Here is a 27,751-nt window from a genome sequence, read left to right as displayed (position 1 = left end):
CTGCAAATATATCTAGATTACGAACAGATTATCATTCAGTGAGTACTTTTCCTCTCTAATCCTTGTGTTTTCTGTGTTCACATACGTACTGCATAATCTGCCGTGGATGTTTTTGCCCCAGGGGAGACAGGAGCAGAAAACACGCCAATGCATGAGAGGAACGCACAAACTCCACAGAGAAAAGCCCCAGCCGAGACTTAGACTGGAGGGTTTCTTACTGAAAGGGCAGAGAGTCGGTCGAGACGCCCCGCTGCAAGTCGCTAATGTTTGAAATGGACCGATTGTATGGTGCTGCCTCTAAAAACAAACCGTAAAAGTGTTTTATTTTCAAAAGGAGGACTAGATGCCACACAAAACAATGTCAAATTAAAGGCGAGTTTCACATTTTGAAGAAACATTTGTTTTTCAATTTTTATGGTAGGATTTGGTGGGGGGTTTTTTTGTTGTTTTTTTTTTTTGGCCTTATCAAAATTGGTTTATTTCGCAAGACTACAGTGGTAACCTTTTTTTGCATCACACGAGTCATGTGATCGACAACCAGACGTCGCCGTAAAGAGGAAGACAACAGGAAGTGGAAGTTGTTTAATGACTTATCACGTCAACAAACTTATTCATATGTGATTGTTAAGAAGCAATAATATTTTCTGTAACATTTAAATTCTAGAATGTGTATGTGATCCTTTTGTTTGTGAAATGTTTGTTACCTTTTGGGTGTGTCCTTGTAGCGGCCATCTTGGAACCTACCAAAGAGGAGCCCCGCCTCAAACCCAGCTCTTTTATAGAAAGGCCCATGTTTGCCGGATTTTGATTGGCTGGGCAGTTAATTGAGAAGGTGGGGACAACAGTATATAAGAGGACTGTTGGCTGAGCCAAAAAGGGGGGAAGAAAGCTTGAGAAGATGTCATTTTGTCTTGTCTGAGCCATGCTGTGCTGAAGGAGGCCTAATAAACCACCTTTGTTTATGCTACAGCCAACTTTGAGGAGTTTTTTTTCTTCCACACCACACCTCTCAGTGTAACAGTGATTTTAATTGCGTTTCTCATTTAATGGACACTCCACAACAGAGAAATTGTGTTGTTTTTTTGTTTTTCTTTACATTAGCAGAATATCAACGCAGTTTTGCGCACCTTTGTAATGGAAACACAAAGGCGTAAGCAGCCAATCAAAAACCTTATAATGGATGCCAACACAGTGGTGCAGGTCTGTCTATAGAACCATATGGGATATGAACTACCAACCCAGCCGTTACACCCTTAATGTCTCTTTCTTAAAGAGCATCCGACGCACTGGAAATGAGTGTTGGCACTAAACGTATGTAATAAAATGAGAAAGTGATATAAATCCAGTGGGATAATACTAGAATGAGCTCTCATACAGTCTATTAATGCAACCATTTCCATTTCCATCATGACCTAAACTCTGCTACCTAATTTGATCTGCAATCTGCTGGGCCCATTTTCAGCCATTTACTCAGTGAGGGTAATAATATGTTTGTTTTGCTCATGGGTTTGGTTTGGATATGAAAAGGAAAGATTGACAGTGCACCTGTGGGCTGCTTGTAAAGGGGGTGACCCTGAAAAAGAATGGAGGGAACGGAGACGGGGAGAGGAGGGGCAGCGGCCGGCGGAGAGGCTCCTCAGCTCTGCAAACCACTTCAGTTCTCACTTGAGTGCCTCTCTTTGGGCCTTCACCCACACGGAGCCCCACCTCACCGCTTCAGATTCAAATTCCTCCACTCGGCCAGACCCCTCCCGCTCCCCCCGGCGCTCGGCACACACCAAGGGGCATTCAAAACGCATTAACACCAAATCAATGGGAAATAGTAAAAAGAGGGGGAAAAAAGCAAAAGAAAAAAAGGTGGGGGGGAGGAAAAAATCTCCTTAGCAACATAATCTAGACGGCCTGACGAGAGGAGAAGTGAAAAGAAAAGAGAGAGGGGTGGTGGTGGCTTTTGGGAGGGGAAGACGAACTGAACACAAAAGCTGGACACACAGACAGAAACAAAATTGAAAATTAACACAGAAGAAACTGTTCCTTTTTTCACGGGAACACAATCGGCTACATTAAACCCGGAGCCGGGCCCCTCCTCCTCGCCTGGGCTCCCCTACAGGCGGAGGCTGGAGGCTCCGGTGGAACGCTGCTGTGTTTCGGACGCGTCCAGGAAAAGGAAGCGTGATCTGTGGCATTTAAACTGTTTCATAAAAACCACATTTGACTGTGTAAAATATCTCCAATGAGCTGATTATAAAAGAGAAGAAAAAGAAACGTCACAATCTTTGTCACGGCTCTTCGGCCTCAGCAGACGACAACAAAATAACCCCACAGACATAAATTTAAGTAGAAAAAGTCTACATATAATTTATTAACTGGTTCACGAGAGGAAAAAAAACAGTCCATTTTGGGTTTGCCAGCATGCCCCGAGGTGGCAACCTCCTTCCATCTCTGGTTGGAAATGAGGAGGAGCAAACACACGCACGCACGGTGGTAGTCTTCACTCAGCTTTTATAAGAGTCTGGGATCACTGGCCAGGTGCCACTGCCAATCACAACCTGTGACCAGAGAGAAACACAAGCTGCGTTTCCATTACAAATGTGTGCAAATCTTTGTCTATATTTGGCTAATGTCGAAAAAAACACAAATTTGCAGTTGTGGTGTTTTTCATTAAATAAGAAACGCAATTGAAATCACACGTGATTACGCTTGTTCACAAAATAAGCCACTAACAACCACAGCAGGGACGGATGTTACCAGTTACGAGAGTTATTTGTAATTGTGTGGTAGTGAAAAACCGCTTATGCTTGATAGCTGTGTTTTGCAGTTGCCGATTTTTCAGAAGAGCTGTGGATTCAACACGTCTGAGTGACGCACGACTTTTTACAAACTGTGCGATGCCGAAAGAGCTCTGGCAGAGCCAGCTGCACATCGGCTGAAAAAAGCAAACAAAAAAAGACATCATCTTCCTACTACTTCCTGTCGTCTTCTTCGTGGTTTTCATCAGTAGCAACATCAAGTGAAAACAATGTTTCAGTATGGCTGAAAAACAACCTCATCCCAGCAAAAGAACTTCGTGAATTTAAAAAAGAAATGTTTTAATTGACGTGTTTCCATTGAGCAAACTTATTTTTGTCATTTCAATATGTGCATTTTCGTAGCTAATGGAGACACAGCTACTTACAGAAACTGGCATGCTTGTGGTAAGTGCAATTGATTGAACCTGGTCTGGAAAGGCACACGCCTGCCTCTACACAGTTCCACAGCTGACAGTGCAGGTCAGAGGTCAAGCACGAAGTCAAACGCATTGTCTGCAGACCTCTGAGGCAGGATTGTTTTGAGGCAGAAACCTGCAGAAGGATACAGAAACATTTCTGCTGCTTTGAAGATCCCAATAATTTCAGTGGTCTGTCATTTATAAATGGAAGAAGTTTGGAACCAGGAGAACTCTTACTGGAGATGGAAAGATCAGCAATTGGGGGAGGTGACCAAGATCCTGATGGTTATACTGTCCAGACATCCAGCGTTCTACTGTGGAGAGAGGAGTACCTTGTAGAGCACAGGTCTCAAACTCCAGTCCTCGAGGGCCGCTGTCCTGCAGCTTTTAGATGTGCCACAGGTACAAAACACTGGAATGAAATGGCTTAATTACCTCCTCCTTGTGTAGATCAGTTCTCCAGAGCCTTGCTAATGACCTAATTATTCTATTCAGGTGGTGCAGCAGAGACACATCTAAAAGTTGCAGGACACCGGCCCTTGAGGACTGGAGTTTGACACCCCTGTTGTAGAGGGACAACCATCGTTACAGCTGTCCAACGTCTACCACGGGTCAAACGAAAGCCACTCTGTGATAAAAACGACCATCATGGCAGCATGTCTGGAGTGGGTGTCTGATGAGACAAAGACTGAGCTCTTTGGTGTGAATTCAAGGCGTCATGTTTGGAGGAAACCAGGCACGGCTCATCACCAGGCAAAATACCGTCCTGCTGCATTCACACCGGCCCTGTTTCGTCCGCAATAATGAAACTCCAGTTCATTCGCCTAGAAAGTCAGTTTCATTTGGGGAGGTGTGAATGGGCAATCAAATTAAAAAGAAACGAATTCTAGTCCGCCTGCAAAACCCTAGCTCTGAGCTCGGCTGAAGTGAACTCTGGTGCGGTGCGAATGCTTAGGTGAATTCCAAGCGGACCGGAGACCGCTCCAAAACACAGGAAGCGGATTACAACCAAAACAAACCCGCTAGTGAAGCACCAGCAGGAGAAACGGCTTGTGATCAGACGCGGACTGTAGAGTGTTTGTTTGCCACGTTTGCCAAAGACATAAGAGAAACCACTAAAATCTGATACCCCTCCGTTTTTGTTTACATCTGGTGAAGGAGGAAATGGATGAAAAACTTTTGAGAATCATTTTTCCAACAGAGCACCATCTTCCATGTGGATCACTTCCTTCCTGCCTCACACCGTAAGCCCCACTTTGTGCCGTTCAAAATCGAATTCTAATAAAAAAATACTCATAAGATTGAGGTTGCCATGTATTGAAAATGTGGAAATGCTCCAAAGGTTCTGAACATTTTTTTCTCTAGGCACTGTGAACGCTTTGAAAACTCTTTCTGTGAATCCCCTTGTTAGACGGTGCGTGTCCGCAGACCACAGGCTCTCGTAAAAGAAGTGAGCTGTCTCGTCGAGCCGTTATGTAAACACTCACCCCGGCTTAATGAACTCCGCGTCTGCGTTTGTGGAAGAACAATGAAGAAGTTCCTTGGAATATAAAACAAGTCTTTGTTTGCCCTGACGGTTCAAACGCCGCAGAATTCACACTTAACTAAACAAGCTAACAAGCTAAACAGATTTAAATGCAGATGTTGGTTCCTCTTGGCGGAGGCTGATGAACTTGTTAATGTTTACCAGAGTGATCGTGTTGTGGCAAACTGTTTTATTTTTGGCCCGTGGGGCAATTAGCATGGGGCAGGAACTCTGGCCACCAGCAGCCCTGTAAATGACCCCTGACCTCTCCTACATGATCAGCCCACTGAGAGGAGGGGCCCGCTTTAATTGGGAGGTCATTAAGACCCAACCTCAACTACACAAACCCGGGGCTTGCATGTGTGAGCATTTGTTTTAAATGGCTGTTGATTAAGGCAAAAGCGTTGGTGGAAAATGGGAAGTTTTTGTCTTTTTTTTCTCAAAGTTTTACTGTGATTGAAACATGGATGCGCCTGGCGGAGATGGTAAAATGTCGGCTAACCTCTCACCGTGAAAAATAGAATTAAAAAAAGATAAATGAGTGAGTCATGAAGGACGAGCCAGAGCTGGGCCGGCCAAAGGACAGACTAAAGAGGTGAAGCAACAAAGTCGAACGGACTATAAAGGTGGAGAAAATGGATGACATGGCAAAGAGTGATTCCAGAGGCCTTTTATTTATGCCTCGGATTTCACACTCGCACAAAGAGCTTTGGGGACGTTTCATCCTTTTCACATTTCTTCTGCATTTGGTCAGTGTTGCGCTCGCGGCGCGGCGTCCCCATTACGGGCGAGGGGAGTGCTGGCCCCGAGAGAAGTCAGCTCCATTCACAGCTTTATAAATCACCTCAGCATGTGCAGACCGTGGCCAATCGGCCAATTACGCCCCCCTGACACCCGGGGCCGATAAAGAAGGCCCGCGACAATGGGATCACAGGCCAGATAAACGACCCTTTAATGAAGTTGCCCACAAAACAGGCCAAAACCGCGCGCCCCACTTACGTATTCCATCACGCCGTTGCCCTCACATTTCCTCTTGCTCAGTCTCCACGGCAGCCACAGCTGGGGAGAGGTGGCCGCGGAGAAAGAGAGGCAGAGTGAGAGAAAAAGGAGAGAAAAATGACTCTATGCTCTGACACCACTAAGCCCCCCCACCTAAGGCCCCCTTTCAGACTTTTAGCCGAACAAAAGCATCTGTTGCCATACTGTGCCGCTCAAACTCACCCCCCTCATCCCCTCCTCACACACTTCTTCTCCAGTCAGCAGAGGAGCCTCGCTCAAGTCCAAAAAAAGGCCGTATGCAGCTGAGGCTGCTCACCTTGTGGCACAAGCTATTGTGCGGCCCATTCCAGGAGCTTCTCCATCCATCTTTGTGTCTCCGGGACAAACGGAGAGCGAGGGAAACTTTGTATGATGGAGTGAGCGAGAGAGAGAGGGGCAAAGGACTGCAGCTGCGGGATGAATAGGAGAGGGAATGAAGAGATGAGGTGGGAGGGAAGGGGCAGCTGCAGGGTGGTCCCACCCCTCCGTCCCTTCGACTCGGCAGAGCTGTTTGGCTTCTTGAGATTCAGAACACAAACAGTCGTCCCTGCTACGCGCTCTGAGCCCGGGTCGCTCCTGGGCTGGAAGGACCGACGGGGTGAACGAGAATAAGAGGAATGACGTCCATTTGGATAGACATTTCAGTTTTATCGTCTCTCCCAGCACAAATAATTCACTTTTGACGCTAATCTACACCTAAACACAGCATCAGGTTGCTCCAGTCCTGTAGAGTTACATCTCTTTCATCTTTTAGAACTTTATGGCAAATTTCAAAAAATTTTGTGGGATTTTTGTGCGACAGACCAACATGAAATTGCACAGAACTGGAGGAAACATGGAGGAAAAATCTTTTATTGTTTTTGAAAACTTTTTTATATAAAAATGTTACATGGCCTTGTGTGGAACCTTCTGAGTCACCATTGGTTGATGTTAGTCTATTTGAGTGTCTTAACCAGTTTGAGACATTTTCACACAAATATAGGAAGGAGAGCATCTGTTTTCATTTGTCACCGCGTACACTCAATTGGCTTAAGGCGTGGACTTTGACTGGGCCATTCAAACAAACCTGTGGGTCTCTGCAGCTCCTCCAGAGTTACCATAGTTATCTTTGATGCTTCTCTGATTAATGCTCTCCTGTCCTGTCCTATGAAGTTTAGGTTGACAGTTTTGCCCTAATTTCTCTGTTTTTAGTTGACTGATTCAAAAGTGTCCTATCAGATGTTTGAACATTTATTGTCACACTGGACTCCAGCTATTGGTTAAGAACCACAATTGCCTGCAAATAGCTGAAATGCTTGAATGCTTGAATAATTGAGACCCTGCTGAAAACGATCAGCGCTATTCATATGCACAGTGGAAGCCATCTTGGCACTACCGCAGTCTTCGCTCAGGGGGGGAATGGCCAATCAGCACCAGGGAAAAGTAATGGTACTCCTGGATTGGCTGCTTTACTAACATAAGGCAGTAGCATGTCAAGCATTTCATTTTCCTAAACTGCATTTTCATTCCAATTTTGGAAAAATGCTCTACAGAAAATAATCTGCAAATAAGCAAATTATCCGTAAATATTTACATTATTTTTGTCACATTCTTTACAACGTTTTTCTCCTCATGAAGCTGTTTGTTCTCTAATGTCAGAAGAGTAGCTCCGCGTGAGAGCCGCTGCGATTTACGGCTCTGTCCGACAGACAGCAGGCAGCGCTGGAGATACGAAGCTGCCGAGTCGGATAAAAAAAAAAAGTGGAAGATTAAAAAAGATTAAATGACAAGGGGAAGAAAAGTGCGGAGATGATTGATGTAATTGTTAATAAAATGATGCTAAATTTCTGAATTTTTCTTTGGCTTTATTATGTGCATCTTTATGTTTGACTGTCATGTAAAATCTAAATAAATGACATTCAAGTTTGTTGCTGTAAACTGACAAAATGGGGTCTGTTTAGTGACGTGTATCCGTTTACTTCAATGCCTTACCATCTCCCCCTTTAGACAACATGAAGAATTCACTTTCTAACACTTTCTGATGGAATCCTAAACTGTATACAGCACAGACTTGTCCCAGTTCTTCAGTGAAGTTATACCATGTTTACACTGAGAGATTTATATGAACCCTATATTTATCATGGCTGCAGTGTTGCATCTTTTCCAGATGCTTTTACAAACATTTACGCAGTTTGGAAGTGAAGTATTTTGTATGTCTGGCTGCTACTATAGAAGACTTTCTGGTTTTAGAGTGGTCATCATGAATTTATAGACCAAGAGGAGTTCAGGTTCATGATTTTGGCTAGCAGTTAGCGCTTGTTGGCTAAAGAAAACTTCTAGCGTAATTACATTTTGTTATTTGTCCTTAAAAATACTGAAGATCTGGAACCTGAAGTGAACAAAAAAAAACTTGCGTCCAAAACATCCATAACCATGACCCATGCATTTTTCTTCGGTAAAATAAAACATCAATTTAGGCTATTTTCATTCCAGCCGCATGCATTGTCAGCCCTTGACTTTACTTTTGCTAAACCTCCTTTGTACTACTCCTGCAATAAAAAAAGGTGTCTAAACCCCTAGTTTTCATATGTTCATTTAGCAAAAAAAAAAAATTGCAGTGATGTTGAGACACGAGACGCCGGTCATCATGACAAGTAAAATAAAGAAATAATATTTTTTCCCGTGGCTCTAATCCTCTTCAGTAGTTAATATAATTCATGAAATTGTGTGACATTGGCTTTAAATGTGCAGTTTAAAATGTGCCTGGCGTGGCAGAAAGTATCAGCACCCACAGAAAGGGGGCAGTGCTGAGGCACATTATGCACAATGAGCAACAGGTGCTCTTCTTCTACGGTTTGAAGAGACTAGAAACTTCTCCAGAACTGTTCTGCTGCTTGGGGATTTTCTTCATGACTGTAGCCACATTTTTAAAAATGAAGGCTAACAATAATGATTTTCACAACAAAGTGATGGAGATATTTGTATAGGTGCATTGACTCCATATAAAAATGATGGTAAGAAAATAAACAATTTTATTAAAATAGTGTAACTGCAGCAAAAAATTTGCAGGCATTTTATTTAGGTAAATTTGTGTAAAAATCTAAACAAATATTTAACAAGCATTAATTAAACAAGATTATGATAATTTCTGATCAAATTAATTGGCTAATTTAATGAAATAAAGAGCACATTAATAAGTTTATGAATTTAATATACAAGTCATAAGAAGGCTGTCGATGCTGAACACGGAATAATAGCAGTGAACAAAACTTCTCATTAAATTCTAATGAAAAGGTGGATTTTGTTTTATACAACAAAGTATTTTCATGTTAGTATTTAAACATTATTGGACATTAAAAAACTAACAAGCTTGATTTAAAAATATATATATTTTAATGGCTAAAATAACCTCCAAAAGATTTTTCTATGTAACCAGCTGTATTCGCTCATATATGTTAACACTTAAATGTCATTTAAAGGTCATTTTCAGTACTTTTTAAAATTCTGCTTAGCATTATTAATTCATATGCTACGTTTAAAATAGAAACAAAACACACTGCGATAAACTGTTTGGGTTTCTGTGAGCTATCATAATTACAATACCGCTAATATTTGGTCATTTTAGGGTTAATTTCTGAATGTGCTTCGAAAAAAAAACAAATTTTCCCCACTTTTCATCCATAGCTTTAAATAGATTTCAAAATCTCCAGATGTCAAAGGAAAGCAATCTGTAAGTCCTGCTTTTCCCATAAGATTTTAGTTATTGTTTTTTGCAAAGTGCATCGTTTTGAATTGAACTGCGAGGAAAAACATCGACATCAGAGAATTAGGCGAACCGAGTTACATTTTTTTTTTTAGCGGTTCTGTTAAATGCATCGCTGCACTGTTGATGGCTGGATTCAGTTTGAACGCAGCAGGTGCAGAAAGGGCGTCGGCACAAACAAAAACCTCCTTCTGCATTCACCGCTCTGAAGTGGATCCTCATGTTTGGCCACCGCCCTCCTTCACACTGCAGAGAACATTGCTAATGATGCACCTTTCTTTAAAAGAAATTTGGCTTTTTCCTCAATTTAAAGTTTAAAGTAGCAAAAATAAAACTTCCAATTTTGTGACTTTTCTCCGTCCATGCTAACATCCGACATCCACAGTAAAAAAAAACGAATTTACTCTCTTGGTCTTTGTCCCGCCGCAGAATGACACTTTTAAGAGCGTGTTTAGCATTCAGGATCAGTCATTCATTCTTCCTGTCTGAGCTGAGAAATCTTTGTTCGGTCGATCCTCTTCAAACCCTGGAGTGTCAGGAGGGGCGGGGTGGGATCGATTTGATTCTAATCGGACCATGAAAAGAACATGATCTAACTACTTTCGGAGCGGAGTATATTTAAGCCCACTCCTCCTTACACTTTTCCCTCCATCTCCGTCTCCCTCCCCGCCCTCCCACTTTACTGCGGGGACAATGACGCTGGTCAATTTAAAAAGCTTTGAATGTCTCGTCAAATGACTTTGTGAATAACGGGGGAGAGAGAGAGAGAGAGAGAGAGAGAGAGAGAGCGCTTTGGAAAGGAGAAGAGGCAGAGATGGAGTGAGGGAAAAGTGGGGAGAAAAAGGGAGAAATTGAGACAGAGAGAGAGAAAGAAGGCCAAAGAGCAGACATAAAAATTCCAAGAGTTGTTTAAGCGTGGGTGGGTTCATTTGCATGACAGCGTTGCGTGAATGAGGCTGACCTCTCGGACCGCCCCGGTGCTGGGCCGAGCTGCAGCCCGACGTGCAGGCTTTGACCCAGCTCATTGACTCTGAATAGATACTTTGTCAAAAGGAGGGGGACCTTGCAGCTCTCAGCCGGACGGGCATCTGCAGACCTCCTGTTTGACACCAAACTGCCTCAATTCAATTCTTCAGTCGCCACAGCCAACACACCCACAGAGAGGGAGACCAGCACGCACACTCAGGGCGATTAAAGATAAAAACCCGCTCACCTAGACTTTTAATTGGATCGTGCGAAGGCAAAAATAATATGTATGTAGAGGGAAAAACAAGAACGTGAACACAGTCACAACAAGGTTTTTCGGCTCTTTTATTATCGTGTTTAAAACCACCACGGCAGGTGCAGCGAAGCTCTGGCTTCACCCATCAACACGCTTCACTTGATAGCTCTGTGATTTACTGCAGCAGGCAGGTGAGAGGACACAGAGTGGACCAGAGGGGGGGCCTGAGCGATGTATTCTGCATACAAATCCTGGTTAGTTGCCCCCCAAGTCCCCTTTTTCTAGGTTGTGACTGCGCAAACACGCACACACACACACACACAAAAGCTCAGACGGCTCGCAAGCAGTCTCTGCTTTCATCTGGCGGCGCTCAGAGCCGGGACGGTGGAGACAGCAGCAGCAGTTCTTGGCCCTGACCTCAGCTGGCCACAGTCTCTGTGCGCTCAAAAGGAAGCCCCACTCCACTTGGAAACACAAACAGAGCAAAGCGAGCGCTTGTTAAATTTATATCAACTCGCTTTGGTCCAAAGGCAGGAGATTAGCAGAATGCCCAGAGATGTGTATCACTTGTTTTTTGTTGTTTTGTTTTTTTTTTTAATTCAGGCTTTAAATGTTTCAACATTTGTGATGGTTGAAATGGACCAACAAAAAACTGACCATCAAACATCTTAAGCGTCTTTCTAGACCGCTACGTGTGAAGGAGAACAAGGATAGAGTTCATCCAAACACACACAAGTGAAGCACCTATGGAGGCGGCGGCTCAGAAATTGAAAATTTACATTTCTATCTATAGAAGTCTGTGGGTGCAGTGGATGGAAATGCACAGATGAACTTAGTATTTCGGAAAGAAAAGTAAAAGAAATTGATTTCTATTCCAAATTTTGTTCTTCTGTAGTTGTCACAATGGGATGTCTTACGTTGTGTTCAATCTGTAAGATTTATTTTGAAACATGCAGTGCATGGAATTGATAAAACATCAAATTGGCTTATTTGTTTTACTTTTTTTTGTGAAAGATGCTGTTGTGAGAAAATCACACAAAATGGTCGTAGTCAGAAAGACGTTGTGACATATGTTTTCTGTTGCTTGGATCATTTCTAAAGTTGAACTAAACCAAAGCAAAAGAACAATTTTCACTGCCTTATTTTCAACCTAAATGCGCTTTTTGTGAAAGATCAGACACATTTTTTTAAATTTTATTTAATTTAGATTAAGCAACAAGATTTTGCCTCATAGTTCCACATTCTGCTAATGTTTTCATGCTGGGAAAAACGTTGATAGATCAATTATTATTCATTTGATTTGAGCCTCTCACTATTCCTGTAAGACGTTCCACACCAGACAGCTTTACCCTTCGTATTCTGTTCCCTCAAAATATCAAAAATTGAAACGCAACAAGGTTCAGAACTGCTGCTGGTGCAACATTACGAGAGGTATGGTCTCTGAAAAACAGGACGATAAAACCTCTACAAAATTGTAAAATAAATAATAATAAATTCTGCAATGTTTTAGCCGCTTGTTTTTGCTTGACAACTGATATGTAGGAAGGAATATTTTGGTTCTCCCAAAGGTGGTGAATCATTACCTGTGCTAAACTCTAATAACACTCTCACATCCATCTGACAATCTGCTCAGAGTAACATAAGATGAAGCTTGTGTTCTCATAGGAAGACAGGAAGGAAGAACAGAAGGGGGGATATACAAGTGTGAAAATGTCAGCGGCTGTAGTGGTGACGTAAACTATAGCAGAGGAGCAGATCGATGTGTTCTTCATTGTGCAAACAGGAAAAAAGCAGGCTGTGAATGCAGTCTGCAGACTCTCAGCCTCCCTGTAAACATCCACACGGTTTCCATTTTGCGCATAATGGGTGGGAAAGCGAGGAAAATATCTCAATTAGGAGACGACTCATGTGAAAACTGTCTTGTAGGGAAAAGCGACAAGCTGTCTGAGACGCATCGAGGAAAATCAACATAATGACAAACTCCAGCCAACAAGAGGCTTTCTTCCTCAGATCAATATTTAACCTGGGAAAAACTCTCTAAAGCAATGCAGATGTGCTCATTTATTATGGCTCAAAGGCAACTCTAAACAGGCGTGTTTTTAGTCTTGATTGAAAGGAAGTGTGTTTCAGCTGTTTTGCAGTTTTCTGGAAGTTTGTTCCGGATTTGTAGTGCGCAGAAGCTGAATGCTGCTTCACCAGGTTTGGTGCTGTTCACAGAACCGCTATTTAATCTCACTTTCAAACAAATATGGCTCCAATGGACGAGTGACAGAAAAGCCGTTGTTGAAATAAAGTCTTGTTTACCGTTTTTCTGAGACCCAGCAAACAAAGAAGATTGTCAAACGTAACCACAAGTGAACTCTGAGCCAACATGCCGAACACCATGTGTGTTACGCTGCACATTACCCTGGAAAAACCATCCCCGTGTTGGAGGCCGGTGGTCAGCAGCAACATGTTGCCAGGACTGATCAACTGGCACAGGAAAGTTTGTTGTTGGGGGGGAAAAAGGACGAAGCTAAACATAAGGAAATCCTGGACAAAAAAAAAAACTTGTTATAAGCTGGAACAGACACAACACTTGGGTGGAAATTCACATTGATACAGCCAGAGATAAAAACAAAACTGAATAGATCAAAAATATATTCAGTGTTAAAACGGCCCAGTTGAAGCACAAATCTAAGTCTAATTGAAAATCAGCGTCAATGATCTTAACAACACTTTCTTACCAAACGAGCAAAACATGGTCCTCAGATATTTGCAAACCTTTTAGAATTTTCCCTCCACTTCATATTTTTACTGCTTTGAACTGGTCTATCACAGTGGTAAAATCTGGATAAAATGTGGAACAGTTGTGTGCTTTTGCACTTATGAATTGACGTGATGCCGGCTCTTCCCCCATGCGGACGTAGAGCAAACCTCCGACAACAAAACAGTGTTATGACGGCAGAGATGGTGGAACTCAGTATGTTACCCAAGACATTTTTGAGTCATTTTTGCCTCTTCTGCCAGACCTGAGGTAAAGACGCCAGGCAAGAAAATTCTCCAACGAGTTGTACATCATGTCTGTAAAGATATTTGCGGGAAACAATAGAGAAATCCATGTTAAAGCCCAGGTCTTTCGCAACCAGAGGACGAATGAGTTGCATGAGTGTGAAAGTTGTTGGACGCATTTTGCACGTACAAAACGGGTAATTAATGACTTAAATAATACCAGCTTGTGAAAATCTGCCTTCAGGAAAATGCTTATAAATGCAGATTAGCATAAAGTGGTTCTAAAATGTAAACATTGCAGTTACTGCAGCACATGTTTTCATGCTTCCAAAGAGTTGGAACCACTGGAATTCACTCACAAAAAAATCAAGCACAGCAACCTTCATTATTGATCTTTGGGTTGACTTTCAATAAGTGACGCTATGACCAAATTTGGGATGTTTACTACCAGTTACCTTCGTGCCGATGAACATGTGGTAGTTGCGGTCGATCACAATTTCATTCAACTGGACATGAGGTCGGCTGCAGGCCTTGATCTATTTCTTGCATTTATTCCAGACCCCATTTGGGCTTTTGAATAAATTGTATTCTGCCCTCTAAACTCTCTGGGTATTGGCTGTTGGGATTGCATGTTCCCCACTGACAACGTTCGACTGTGACTTCCTATTATTTTCCTCAAAATCTTTATGATCACAGAGTGTTAGTAATGACAAACTCGGCAATGTTGTCCGAGGTTCAGTTCCTTCAGATAAGGGGCGTCTACTTTGGGACACATAGCGACCAGCGATTGGTCAGTCGCTGACAAACACCCTAGAATGATTGACAGGTGGCGTCATGTCAATCAAGGACTCTTATCTACACAGGATATGCAGGAGGCTGGTAAAACAATCGGTTCAGGGTCGTTCACTAATCTCATTAGAATAATGATTTAATTAGGAAAATGAACATAGAACAAACTCTCAGCATATGGGACAGGAGCCGAGTGACTGACAAGGTGTGAAAAGGTGCCACTGACTTAGAGGTGAAACACTTTTGCGTTTGTTTGCTCCTTCGCAAGCCAATAAACAGAAGACAGAAGACGACTGCGGCCGGCCCACGTCCATTCATGGGTTTGGCAGGTGACAAAAGACGCGGCCCGGACACACATTCCGGCCCGCTTCCGCTCCAGCACACAAGCTCAGTTTCAGGGATTTCCCACCCCTTTCAACTGGGAGAAAAAGAGGCTACAATATCCCCTCTTTTTTTAAAATGAGCTGGGAGTGGTGAACTCGGGGGGCTCCTGCCAGTCACTCTGACTAAATTCAGGTTTAACTGGAAGTCAGGAGAATTGGGTGAGAATATTTCAGGCTTGGCTCAATTTGCTTTTAACATCTTCTGTTTTGGCGAAGATTCTTCTGACAAAGTTCGCAGGCATCAGGCTGAGGCCAAGTAATTTTCCTAAAAGGCCGATCATTAGCAAAAACGAAACAACATCTTGATACTTCGTGGAAACCAGTGAGGGTCCGAGACGAGTAACAAGCCCTCACAGCTGATAACCAAAGATGCGCCGCAAAGTGAACAACAATGTTTGCAGCCTCTTATTTACAATACGGACACAAATTCAAGACTATTTGACAACTCAAGCAAGAGCAGATTGGAGTAAGGGTGTTTTTTTTTTTCTTTCTTGAGCCCTCTCTCTCTAATGGCGTTTGCTCAGTCTTTCGGAAACAAGAAAGGAGATATGGGAATGAATCGGAGCTCTAACAAATGAACGCCAATAAAGATGTTTCTCAGTGAACTTTAGTGTCGCAATCGGTCGGTGTTTATCTCGTTTTCGACGCTCCTTGATTGTGTGAGCCTCGGAGCGCAGCTTGGTATGAGTGTGGACGTCCAAGCGCTCTCATTTGGACACACACACACACACACACCCACACACACACTTAAGTCTGGAGTGTCTGGTCTGAGCGGCTCAGTGAGACCGAGGAGCGTCTCTCTAATTAGAGGGAGCCCGGTGCAGGACATCTCTATAGGCCATCAACAGGGCCCTCGTTGGCTTTGTTCGGGAACCTCTTCTTCCACTGAGGCTGTCACTTTAGTTTTCTAAAGGGCCGAGGGGCTTCGGGTCCTCTTAATGATGTCTGAGTCCAATCACTAGAACTGTTTGTGGATAGATTTAAAGGATATTTCCGTGACAAAACGCTAAGGAAAATCCTGTGCTGTTTATTGATCCCAAGATCCTCAAAAACTCCTGGCAGGAGACAATAATAGAGGGGGGTGGAGGGGGGTGGGGTTGTTTTTTCCTCTCCACGCTGTCACAGTGTTTAACGTGTGATTATTTCCAACTCAGTTTTGCATACAAACCCAATTATTCATTGAGATATAAATTAAATTCCACACTCACGGAGCTCCCCCTGACTCCTGCAGGATGCCTTTCAGAGACGACTCTCTCTTTTTCTCTGCCCCGTTGCCTTTTCTCCTGCCAGGACCCCGAAACGGGGAGAAGCCGCTGCAGCTGCTGTTCACATCAAACAGATAATTGCTAAATGAAAAGTCATTGCGTGACATTACGCCGTCCGTGGGATCATTGTTCATTCCCCCCCTCCCATCGCCACTTAAACGCATACGGAGGGTTTCATAGATCTCTTGTGTGTTGCCTGGAGACTAATGTAGGAGCAAATCATCCTCTCCAAAACAATGCAAAGTGTGTGAAGAAGACAAAAAAATATAACTGCGTTTATACGAGTTAATGACGCTTGTGGAACTAAAACTTGAACGGCTTTCTTGCAAGGCAACGCGAACGAGTGTTGGGCTTCAGCAATGCACTTTGACAACTTTGCTCCTTTCTAGAGACGCCATGAACCACCTCTAATGTCCATCAAGCTACAGTATTTCTGTATAAACTCCCAAATGCTCAAAAAAGAAGAGCAAGCTTTGTATCATATTCCCCCATTCAACTTAAATTTGTACGTTTCTGAATAGGGCCAGTGATTAATTGCCCATCAATGGGGTTTGAAAAGGCACTGAATAGGGAAGGGGAACCGCTGCACTAAAGGGTGCACAGCAGTGGAGGGGAAAGAACAGGCGAACTGAGAGTATAAGACCATGGGTGTTTTTTTTTATTTTTTATACCTTTTTTTATTATTATTATTTAACATTTAAACAGTGGGCGATAGTTCACAAGCCTCATTTGGTGTGCAGGCATCTTAAGAGGGGGAGGGGGAGAGGGGGGAAAGCGAGACTGTAGTCCTGTCAACTTGAGCAGAAGAAAGAGAATCAAAGGTTTTTTTTTTCTCCTTAAATGGACTAATTTTCTCCTTGAATTATGAAAGTAATGGCTAGGTAACAGCCTGTGCTCAGTACCCGACGGCTTAATGCCTCCTAAATCCTTCCACGTGGCTCCACTAGTCCTGGCAATTAGGTCTCATTATAGCCTCATAAAGGATCTCATTTGTGGGATTTACTTAAAAGACAATGAAATTTTATCATGCAGAATTATGGAAAAATAATATCTGAGCTCTCGCATGGTGTGCCGAGGGCGCGCGCCACGCATCATTCCGCTCGGTTTGCTCGCTCTCCTAACCCCCCCCCCCTGCCCCATCCTCCTCCTCCTCCTCATCCTCCTCCTCACTTCACTTCCTCTGCGGTTCATATCTGTATCATAACAACTGCGCGTCCTCCCTGTCAAACGCCAAATTCACTTTATTATGGCAATTATTGTCTGCGTGACAGACATGCCCGTTTTATCTTTGGGATGGTTGGACTTTAAAGACTTCCTAATTCATGTACTTATTTATTTATTTTCATGATTGCGTTTAAAGCCGCACTTCAATAACAGGAGTCCTGTTTGTCGTGATCGATACATGCATGTCTCACATAATGAAAGAATGTAGACGACAGATTGGACTGCATGTCTGAATTGTTCCAACTTCGTCTTGCATTTTCTTTCAGGGTCCAGATGGAAAAGGCAAAAGAAAGGGAAAATTTCCTAAAATAATATCCTCAGTCTTTTTTTCTTGTCAAAAAGGATATTTTTGCCTAAAGCATATTTTGGAACGAAAGAGGCGGTGATTTTTTTCTTTTTGTATTAATTGAGATTTTTTTTTTGCCTCAATCACGTTTGGGTCAAATTACTTAGGACATTGTTTTAGGGAAGTGACGATATTAATTTGTAAATGTAGCGATTATTAGTGACTAAAATACATTTTCTAACACGTTAGACTAAAACATTGTCATTAAAGTCTAATGGAAGATGCTACTTCAGACAGGGTTACCAACTTTGTCACAATATTAGTTGAATTATTCAGACCCCTACGGGAAAAAAAAGACCAACAACAAATTTACTAGCTTTTCAAGCTGTTTATTGTTGACTTTTGGAGGTTTTGACATCATATCATGCAATTTTCTTTCTATTTTCAACACGCAGAGAAAGAATGGACCCATTTCCGACCCATGAGTACTGACAGGCCCAGTCCTCAGGCGGCAGTCCCTCCCAGCTGCAGCCAAAGCATTCAGACTCAAAGGTTTGTTCACAAGAGCGAGAGTGTGTTTATTCGCTCACTCACTTTTTGACTTTCTTGCAACTTGAATTTGTTCTACATGGCAAAATATTTGAGCCACTTTTTGCCGCGTCGACTAACTTCTGCTCTTCAAGGCGAAGAAATCTTGCAGGTTTGAACTGAAATATGTAAGTTTGTGAAAGTTAAGCTTGTTGCAAGTTGTAAGTTGTGTTAAAGTTTTCAGTAGTTTTGTCGCATCGCCAAGAGTTGAGAAAATTATGTTTTTTTAAGTCTTAAGCAACTGAAAGAAGGAAAGGGAGGGGAAACTATTTCCCAGAGTTCTTAGCAGCATATTTTTGTCTCTTTTTTTGTTGCTTTTTACCCCGAGGGACAAACCAACAAATGATCCGCTGAAAGAAACATGATAGTTCTGATTTAAAGAGGGTTGAGCAGAAAACATGATTCTGGATTCGGAAATTGTAAACGAGCTCCAAAAACACCTGGCTCATTTCCTGCTTGGTTCTGTTGGGCTTAGGATTTTTGGGGAAGAAGTTGGGTATAGTTTTTAACAAATCGCTCTGATCTAATTTGAAGATTTTGAACTTCTCAACGACCCAGACAGACTTCAACCAAAACCTCTTCCTCGAACTAAAATAACAAATAGTCAGATGGCGAAATGACGCCGGATGCACGGCTGCATCACCGACTCCAGTTCCCACTAAAAGCAACTTCTTCACTTAAGATGGCGTCAGATTTTTACTTGCTCTTTAGTTAAAGCAAGTAACTATTTCTATGGTGAATTGGCCATAGAGACAAATGCTCAGAAGCTATATTAATTTCTGTAATATGATTTCTTCTAGTTGCAAATTAGCGTGACGTATCTGTATAAGTTTATAATGAATTTCATTTAGGAATTAAAATCAAAAGCTACACAGATGGTTGAGAAAAAAATATGAGCAACACTGCTTTAGAACACTCCTGCTATTTTAAATGATTTTTTTTTTTAATTTAAAAGATTTTAAAATAATTTAATTTAAACCACAGTGGACCTACTTTTTGGCTTAAAAACCAAAATTACTGGTTCAGTTGGGTTGTTTTTAACTCCACAATTTCAAAAGAATATATTGTCTCATTCTGATGATCAAGCAGATATTTGCATTATTAAATGTAATATTACAACATTATGTCTATTGCCTCTAGAGTTTAAGTGCATAGAACACAGAGAACAGCTAGAATGTTGGATCCCAAAGCCTCTCCTCTCCTCTCCTCTCCTCTCCTCTCCTCTCCTCTCCTCTCCTCTCCTCTCCTCTCCTCTCCTCTCCTCTCCTCTCCTCTCCTCTCCTCTCCTCTCCTCTCCTCTCCTCTCCTCTCCTCTCCTCTCCTCTCCTCTCCTCTCCTCTCCTCTCCTCTCCTCTCCTCTCCTCTCCTCTCCTCTCCTCTCCTCTCCTCTCCTCTCCTCTCCTCTCCTCTCTCCTCCGTTTCTACTTGGCAGATGAAAGCAGAAGCTAAACCTGCCCGGTGACCCGCCCGGGGGATCAAACTCGCTAATTATCGTCACAAGATGAGGGATTAACGCATTTCTGAAATAGCTGCCTGTTTACCCCCGCACAGAGCCGCCATTATAAACACTTTCTAATTGAATCCTAATCGCCGTCAAATAGCCGCGGCCCAGACTCGCCGACGGTTCATAATTCTTTAATTGCTGGAAGTGAAACCTGGACCAGCCGCATTCAAAGTGTGATTATGGCTGCTGAGCAACGAAAGCTCCTTATCTTCGCGTGAACAATTCCTAAATCGCATTTCTGGAAAGAAGAAAAAAAATTAGAAAAAATAGAAAAATTAGGAATGAAAATTCTGTTATTGGATTTCTTTATTAACAAATAATGCACCTGCAACAGTTTGAATATAGAAAAATATATATATATATTTTTAATCTTATTGACAACTATTATTATGACTGTCATCACTATTAAATTTACGGTGTTATTTGAAAACTTTGCATCAAGGAATTATGTAAATCACATAAAATCAAACCAGTATTATTGCAATGAACACCCCCCCCCTCCCCCCCCCCCCCACACACACACACATACATATATATATATATATATATATACATATATATATATATATATATATATATATATATATTATTGTGGAGTATTACAACCGTTATCTAGTGGGTGTGAAAAGTCTGAGAACTTTTCTCGTATAGTAAAGCTCTTCGAAACATTAAATGTGCTCATTTTGATGATTAACGTTCAAATCATAAAAAAAAAAAAAAAAAAAAGAACCAAAATCTGCGAGTTGTGATCGGGCAAGTGCACACAAGCGTCACGTGGTTTGGGTCAGTGACAGCGCAAACCCTTGGAGCCGGGTGCGCACGTGGGTGACGATGCAGGGCCAACCCCTCTTCGGGGTCCCTTTTGTTGAACCATCAAACATAAGCACCTTTGGAGATCCCGAGGGCTTCACATGAGAAACGGCCGTCCTCCCGCGCTCTGGTGCGATCTCTCCTCTGCGGCGCAGCCATGTCCAGGTCCTTCTACGTCGACTCCTTGATCATCAAGGACGCGGTGCGACCCGGCGCGGCCGAGCGTCCGGCGCAGGACTTTCTGCTCCCCATCAGCGTGCACTCCCCGGGCGTCATGACGGTCGCCGCGCCGGTGTGTCCCTCCAGGAAGAGCGGCACGTTCTGCGTGTGCCCGCTGTGCGTCACGTCGCACATCCAGTCTTCGCGCGGTGGCATCCCGATCCTGAAGAGCCAGTTTCCAGGTGTGGAGGCGCAGTTCTGTCAACGGATAGCGCAGCAGCAGCAGCAGCCTTCTGCGCTGGCGCATCCTGGACACGCGTCTGTCTGCACGCCCACCTTCGGCGTCACGGATCCCAGGAGATACCACTGCCTGTCTATTGGTAAGCACCTGCTTCCGCTCTCCGACACCTGTTAGAGTAACAGACGCTCGCCGCACCTTCGCTTTGGCACTTTTACGGACGAAATTTAGTTACGCGTCCCGTCCCGACAGGTAAAACTCAAGCTAATCTCCGCATAGAAACAAACAAACAAACAAACAAACAAAAACCTCTTTATGTTTTACTGCAGGAAGCTCCTCCGAGAACAGCCACCTGCAGAACGGCAAACGGATGCGGACGGCTTTCACCAGCACGCAACTTCTGGAACTCGAGCGGGAGTTCTCCACGAACATGTACCTGTCCAGACTCAGACGCATCGAGATCGCCACGTATCTGAACTTGACGGAGAAGCAGGTGAAGATCTGGTTTCAGAACCGCAGGGTGAAGCACAAGAAGGAAGGGAAAGCCACGCAGAGGAGCGCGCACGGCGGCTGCAAGTGCGCCGGGGCTCACGCGAACTATTCCAGGTCGGAGGACGAGGAGTCCTTATCCCCGGCCTCCGCCTCAGAGGAGAAAGAGGTGTCACCGATTTGAGAGGCGCTCAAAAACTCCCTGCAAAGTCCCGTCCCGTTCGCGGGCACTCGCTCTGCCCCGCACGCTGCAGTTTGCATCACCCAAAAAAAAAAAGAAAAAAAAAAAAGTTGAGGCTCATTTCCCGCATGAAGTTTGTTCAACTGAAATAAGAAACGATGTGAATTTATGTCAGTGACAGATTAAAAGCACAAACAATTGTCATCTTTTTTCGGGGAGGCGGGAGGGGGGGGGGGCTGTTTTTTTTTTTTTTTTACATGTTCGGTTCCCGCTGTTGATTCACCTAAAGAAAAAAAGAAAAAAATGTCGTGAATGTTCTGTCAGTGCAGCGATTCGATCAGAGAACATTAAAAGAAATAGTCCAGGTCTGGAGTGTAGACCTGGGGCCTGCAGCCATGTGTAAACAGTGTGTATATGTGTATTTATTGTAATAAACACTATCAGAACCTGTCAGTGTGCTGGCTTGATATAGTGCGTCTCCAAACCCCGCTGCTTGTTATTTTCCTCATACGACTAGAAATATGGTTTTAAGGACTGATGAGCGCAATCCACCAGGTAGACACCCTGGAAACGACGCTCGGGAAACGACGTCTCTGACTCGATCGGGGAGTTCTAATCTCTCATTTGTCACCAGCTACCTGAACCAAGAGGGGATCCGAAAGGGGACAAAAAAAATGGACATGTAGGGTCTAAGGCAAGTTCTGAAAATTTCACAAATGTGAGGGAAAATTTGGGATGCATTTGTAGCCAATTTGTAGCCTTTGTGACAAATAATAATAATAATAAAAAAAAATTTCCAAGTTGCTGCTTAATGAAGTCAGACAGCTCGCACAACTGAACGGGATGTTTAAACGTGGTTGTATAATAAGAACGTTCCCTTTTCTGACAGAAAACTGTTCCATATAATCAAAAATCCTATCAAGATGAAACGCTGACTGATCCCCCCCAGTTGATTATATTTAATTAGTAATTAAGCTGTAATTAAAATTGCAATAGCAAAGAATTTTCCGAGAACAGACCAAAAACACGCTTTATGGAAACAGACAGAATCCATTCTGCATTTATCAAATGTAAGGAGGAAGTAGGAGCAGCCAGGGATATTGAAACGTGAAAAACGTGAACTAAATGAAGAAATGAAACACATAATACATATATAACACTTTCTTGGTGACCAGCCTATTTATCAGGGTGCTAATTCCCCTAAGCCCCCAACTGAACAGCGGCATGCTGACATGTTTTGGTTTAACGACGAAGAGTCATTGCTAATACGATATATTTACGGTAAAATCAGCAAAATCGTTTTACAGTGTAATGTGTTTTAATTTCATTTCTCACACACCACTTGAAAAAAGAAAAGACTCAAACTTTCACCTCGCCATGGAAATGTTCCATTTATGTTTCTGTGAGCTGCACTTCAGACGCATCACGCGAGGATTCAGTTTGAGCGAGCTCGCCAGTTAAACTGAAAATGGATGGTTGGAGAAGAGGGGCTTTTTGGCCGTAATTTCTCCTTAGATTTGACCACAAAAGGGGACCCGATAACGCCCCCCGCCCCCCTTGTCGCCAATCGTCCATTAATGTTCGCCTCTGAAAAGATTTCAGTCGTCCCAAAGCGAGTTTAATTGCGTTTTTTCGGGTCCCACGTTGGTTGATTATGAGGCCGTGCAGTGGCTGAAGCCCCAGAACAAGGATATATAGAAGTGGGCAAAGGCTTTGACAGGTTAGATTGTCTTGCCTTGGGACCCGCATTTAGCCCGGGACCCCCGACGGCTGCGTCCTCAGAGAGCTTTGAGGGACATCGACAGGGTTCCTCGGAGCCACAGAGAACGATTTAGTCACTGTTTCATTAGGCACTATTTGAACCTTTCAACTTATGGTGAATTAAAAGAGAGAGAGAGAGAGAGAGAGAGAGAGGTGGAGGGGAATGCTCAAATGGGTAGGGGGGATTAGATGGGAGGGGCCACTGGAAATTAGCGGGCGCCTAATTTAACTCGTTTCTGTCGGGAGTTTGGGATACATTCCTAATTGAGAGGGGAAGCAGGTGAAGTTTTGGTCCCACGCAGGCTCTTTCAGAGCGGGAATAAATGGCCCCCTCTCACATCCCGCTGCTGATCGCATCTAATGAATATATATTGAAGTTCCTATTAATCGAACTAGAGTTTTCTTGCTGCAGGTGTGTGCGACCGATAGAGTGAACCCAAGTTTTTAAAGCCTCACACAGGAACGTGACCTGGACTTTCAGCGCCGCCGTGAACTCAGGCTGAGTTTGGTGCGTCGTCCAAGCAGACACGACGTCACCAGAACAGAGCGTGCGGCGCACGCACAGAGATAACTTTGGAGTCAAAGCTGCTAAGAAAAGGGGAATTTTTTTCTTCTTCTTTTTTTTTTACCTGCCAATGGACTGAAGAATAAGCACAACTTATCCGCAAAGAGGAGATGGGCCACCATTGAAAACGAGGCAATTACGCATGACAAAAGACAATTAATAAGAGCGCTTTTCAGCTGGTCGCAGCTGCTGTCTCATGCGGAGAGATGGAGGCTAGAAGAAGTTGAAGTGCCCAGGAGGATGGAAGCGGGTTTGGGGGGCAGGCGGGGGGTAGAGAGTAGTTAAGGGGGGAAACTGCGTCGTCTCCCTCAGTTTAAGAGCGAGGCACTGCGCCATTCCTGGGTCCAAAATCTAAATCTCGCTAAGCAACAAGTGAAAAGCTCGGCTGTGAGTAGGACAGCGTTTCTGATCATCGGTGGAAACTAATAGTGCGGTGAAAGTCAAAAGAGTTTTAGTTTTTTTTTTTTTTTTACCTTTGTGCAAAAACGCGGTGGGGTTAAAGAAAGAACCCGGGATCACCGCCAACACACAACGGAGCGGCAAAACTTTCATCGAAGTTTGCAGGAACCCATTTTTTAAATTCCAGACAGAGACTATATATATAAAGAGTAAATACACGATCATTTATAATAACAATAAATGTGACTCACAAATAACTGGCATTATGGCAAACCAACAAAGCATGGCAGCATTATCCTGCGGGTGCTTTTTGACTGTGTTTGCTTCGCACATCGACTTGTTGAATCTGTTAAACAGTCAGGTCGAAAAGATGGCGCCGATCATTTCTACAGGCCACGCAAACCAAACAGTCTCTAACCGTAGAGGTTCCGGTCAGATGAGGCCAAAAACTGAGCTTTTTGGCCTGCATGCAACGTATTATGTGTGATAAACTAACATTATATGTATTTATGCAACTCTGGGAAAAAAAATCTAATAAAATTAAGAGACCACTGCAACATGATCAGGTTCTCTGATTTGACTTTGTAACTGTTTATAGGTTTTAATAAAACGAACATTATTCTTTTATACTATGAACTACTGACAACATGTCTCCGAAACTCCAAGCAAAAATTTTGCTTTTTTTTTTTTTGCGGAAAATGGGAGACGATCAAATGATGCAAAGAAAACAAGTTCATATTAACCCTCCTGTTATGTTGCGGGTCAAATTGACCCGTTGTAAAGTTTAAGAGTTTTTCTTTTTAAATAGTTGGAAGTATTTTTTTTGCATGAAACCCTTTCTATTTGTCTTAATAGGTACACTCTACATATAAATTGAAAATTTATTCATTTTACACATTTGTACCAAACCCTAGGTCTACTTTTTACATAGATACTGTTCGGGTCAATTTGACCCGGCAGTCAGGTTAAAGTGCAAAAAAAGATTTAAAAATGTCAATTCTATATGTTTCCTTGCAGCTATGAACCATATTTCACCACACACACCCACAGTGCACATACATCCACACCCCGACACACACAAGCCCACTTTCTCACTACTCTCTTTACTTCACTAGGAAACTGCGAGAAAGCAGGTGTTCACACAACTTTTGACGGGAATCTTTTCTGTTCCTGTGGACAAACTCCACCCACACTGAGTGACACTCAGCAGAAGTGGAGGAAAACATAAATACTCTCTGCATGACTCATTTATCTTGATTTTAATCAGCGGGTCAATTTGACCCAGAACAGTATGTGTGTCTCAAGTTCAATTATAAAGGTTACCCATTGAAAAAATAGAATAAAATGTAATATAAAAAAATTTACAAAAGATAAATTTCAAGGAAGTTATTGTTTTTTTGTGTCTAGGTTTTTTTCAGTGGACATTAAAAATGTAAATTCCATTTTTTATGTCCAAATGAGTAAATGAGCAGGTTGTCATCATTGATCCTTAATTTGTGAGAAATAATAAAACATCATTGCACAAATATTGATTGAAATGGTTAGTATTGGAGTTAATAATCAGATACAAAAATGTTTTTGGAGGAATTTTTTGGTTTCTGACACTATAGCATGATTAAACACTCCCCGGGTCAAATTGACCCACGAACATTATTGCTGTACCCTAGAAACGAACATAATCTAATTATGTTCATACATAATTTAGAAACATACTGATGTTTTCACTCAGAAATTCTCTCTCTCTACAATTCATAAAACATTGGTCATAACATCTTGAGAAGTCGAGTTGGACAGCAAGACTCTAATTTCAAATGTAAATGGGAAAGTGTTTACTGTCCAAGCAAACCTGTAGAAGAACAACGTGAACAACAAAGGCAACGTCAGATTCTGGAGTGTAATGGTCATAGTAGAAAACCAGCACTGCGTCTCTGAACACTTGGTGAAACACGGCGGCGGCGCCATCATTGTCCCATCCGGAAACAACCGGCCTGTCAGTAAATCTGAGCACAACTCGCCCAGGCGTGAGCGAGAAAACTCCCGGGCAAAGCAGGATTTTTATGCGTCGATGCCTCTGGTGGAGAAACACATGAGAGAGGAAAAAAACCCAATGTGGAAAAGAAAAGAAAAAAAGTTCAAGTACTGAGTGAATGACAACATGTGTTGCTCTCTCCGCTGATTTAACATGATGGCAAGAAATGTCCGCCATCTTTCTATTACATAATAAAATCTTCTCACGATAGATAGATAGATAGATAGATAGATAGATAGATAGATAGATAGATAGATAGATAGATAGATAGATAGATAGATAGATAGATAGATAGATAAATAGATAGATAGATAGATAGATAGATAGATAGATCTACTGTTGGTGAATCTTCATAAAATTTGCTGAATCTTTAGTCGCACTTTTGCAACGTTACAAAAATGTGACTAAATAATGTGAAAACTTTTGCTGTGCAGTAAACTGGTAACAGAAAGAATAAATAAATCATACTTCAGCACCACGGACAGCTCCTGTTGAGGCCCTCCACTCAAAGGGCCCATCATCATCATCATCATCATCATCATCATCATCATCATCATCATCATCATCATTCTCCACAACCTTTTGATTAACACTCCCCTCAAACAGAGGCACACTTAGAGACAGGATGGGTCAGGACATGAAAAGACAACGTTTTCAGAAAAAGCATGGCTTTATTTAAAAATTATTATTTATTTTTTTAGAACAGAAGCACAATTCAAAAGTGCTCATTACAAATTGTCACTATTAAAAAACACACACACACTGAGGGCGTGAATCTGTGGTGTGCCAGTTGTTTCAGAACATTACATTCTGAATCTGTGGTGTGCCAGTTGTTTCAGAACATTACATTCTGTTTTGTTTTTTCTTCTTTTCGCTTCAGCAGCGGTGCGATTAGGAAGGAAGCCGAGGGATCTTTGAGTGAGATGTGAAATTACTGCGAAGCCCCCTGCTGGACGGTTTGAGACAGGACAGAAGGAAAAAAAAAAAAGAGTGTAAGACTAAAGTTGTTCCCAAGGGGGATGATATGAGGAGCAGGAATCCATATACTTACAAGACTACTGTGATTTTCCTGGTTAGAAACGAAACCGAAACAAAACACGAGAGACGCAAACAAACAAACTCAATTAGTGACTGCTTTACCTTATAATGAAGGATTTCGAGATAACAGCCTTAATGAAAACGTGCGCGGTGGTTTGGAGGTGTTTGAACCGGTTCACCTGGATGTAATTGGTTAGCAGTGAGAGCCTGAGCTCGCTTTGGGGTAAGCTGGGTCTTCCTTAAGCTCGGATCCTTTGTTTGGAGAACAAGGACACTGTTCTTTTCCCTAACATGTGGAAGTAATTGCGCCAAGCGGC

The 27,751-nt window shown here is 42.6% G+C and overlaps 1 protein-coding gene and 1 long non-coding RNA gene across 2 annotated transcripts; one reads left to right on the top strand and one right to left on the bottom strand.

Moving 5' to 3' along the window:
• Positions 1-1,047: 1,047 nt before the first annotated feature.
• On the bottom strand, positions 1,048-6,166 carry LOC116725314 (uncharacterized). Its single transcript, XR_004340378.1, has 4 exons — positions 5,955-6,166; positions 5,733-5,792; positions 3,446-3,522; positions 1,048-3,341 (listed from the first exon to the last, which is right to left on the bottom strand). It is a non-coding gene; the product is annotated as an uncharacterized LOC116725314 (long non-coding RNA).
• Positions 6,167-20,357: 14,191 nt separating this feature from the next.
• Positions 20,358-22,092, top strand: gsx2 (GS homeobox 2). Its single transcript, XM_032571272.1, has 2 exons — positions 20,358-21,114; positions 21,302-22,092. Exons 1-2 carry the CDS (start codon positions 20,733-20,735, stop codon positions 21,643-21,645), a joined length of 726 nt encoding a protein of 241 aa, XP_032427163.1. The 5' UTR covers positions 20,358-20,732; the 3' UTR covers positions 21,646-22,092.
• The last annotated feature ends 5,659 nt before the right edge of the window (positions 22,093-27,751 follow it).

This window comes from Xiphophorus hellerii, chromosome 9, assembly GCF_003331165.1.
Source record: "Xiphophorus hellerii strain 12219 chromosome 9, Xiphophorus_hellerii-4.1, whole genome shotgun sequence".
Lineage (NCBI taxonomy): Eukaryota > Metazoa > Chordata > Actinopteri > Cyprinodontiformes > Poeciliidae > Xiphophorus > Xiphophorus hellerii.
This window is presented reverse-complemented; position numbering and strand designations above follow the sequence as displayed.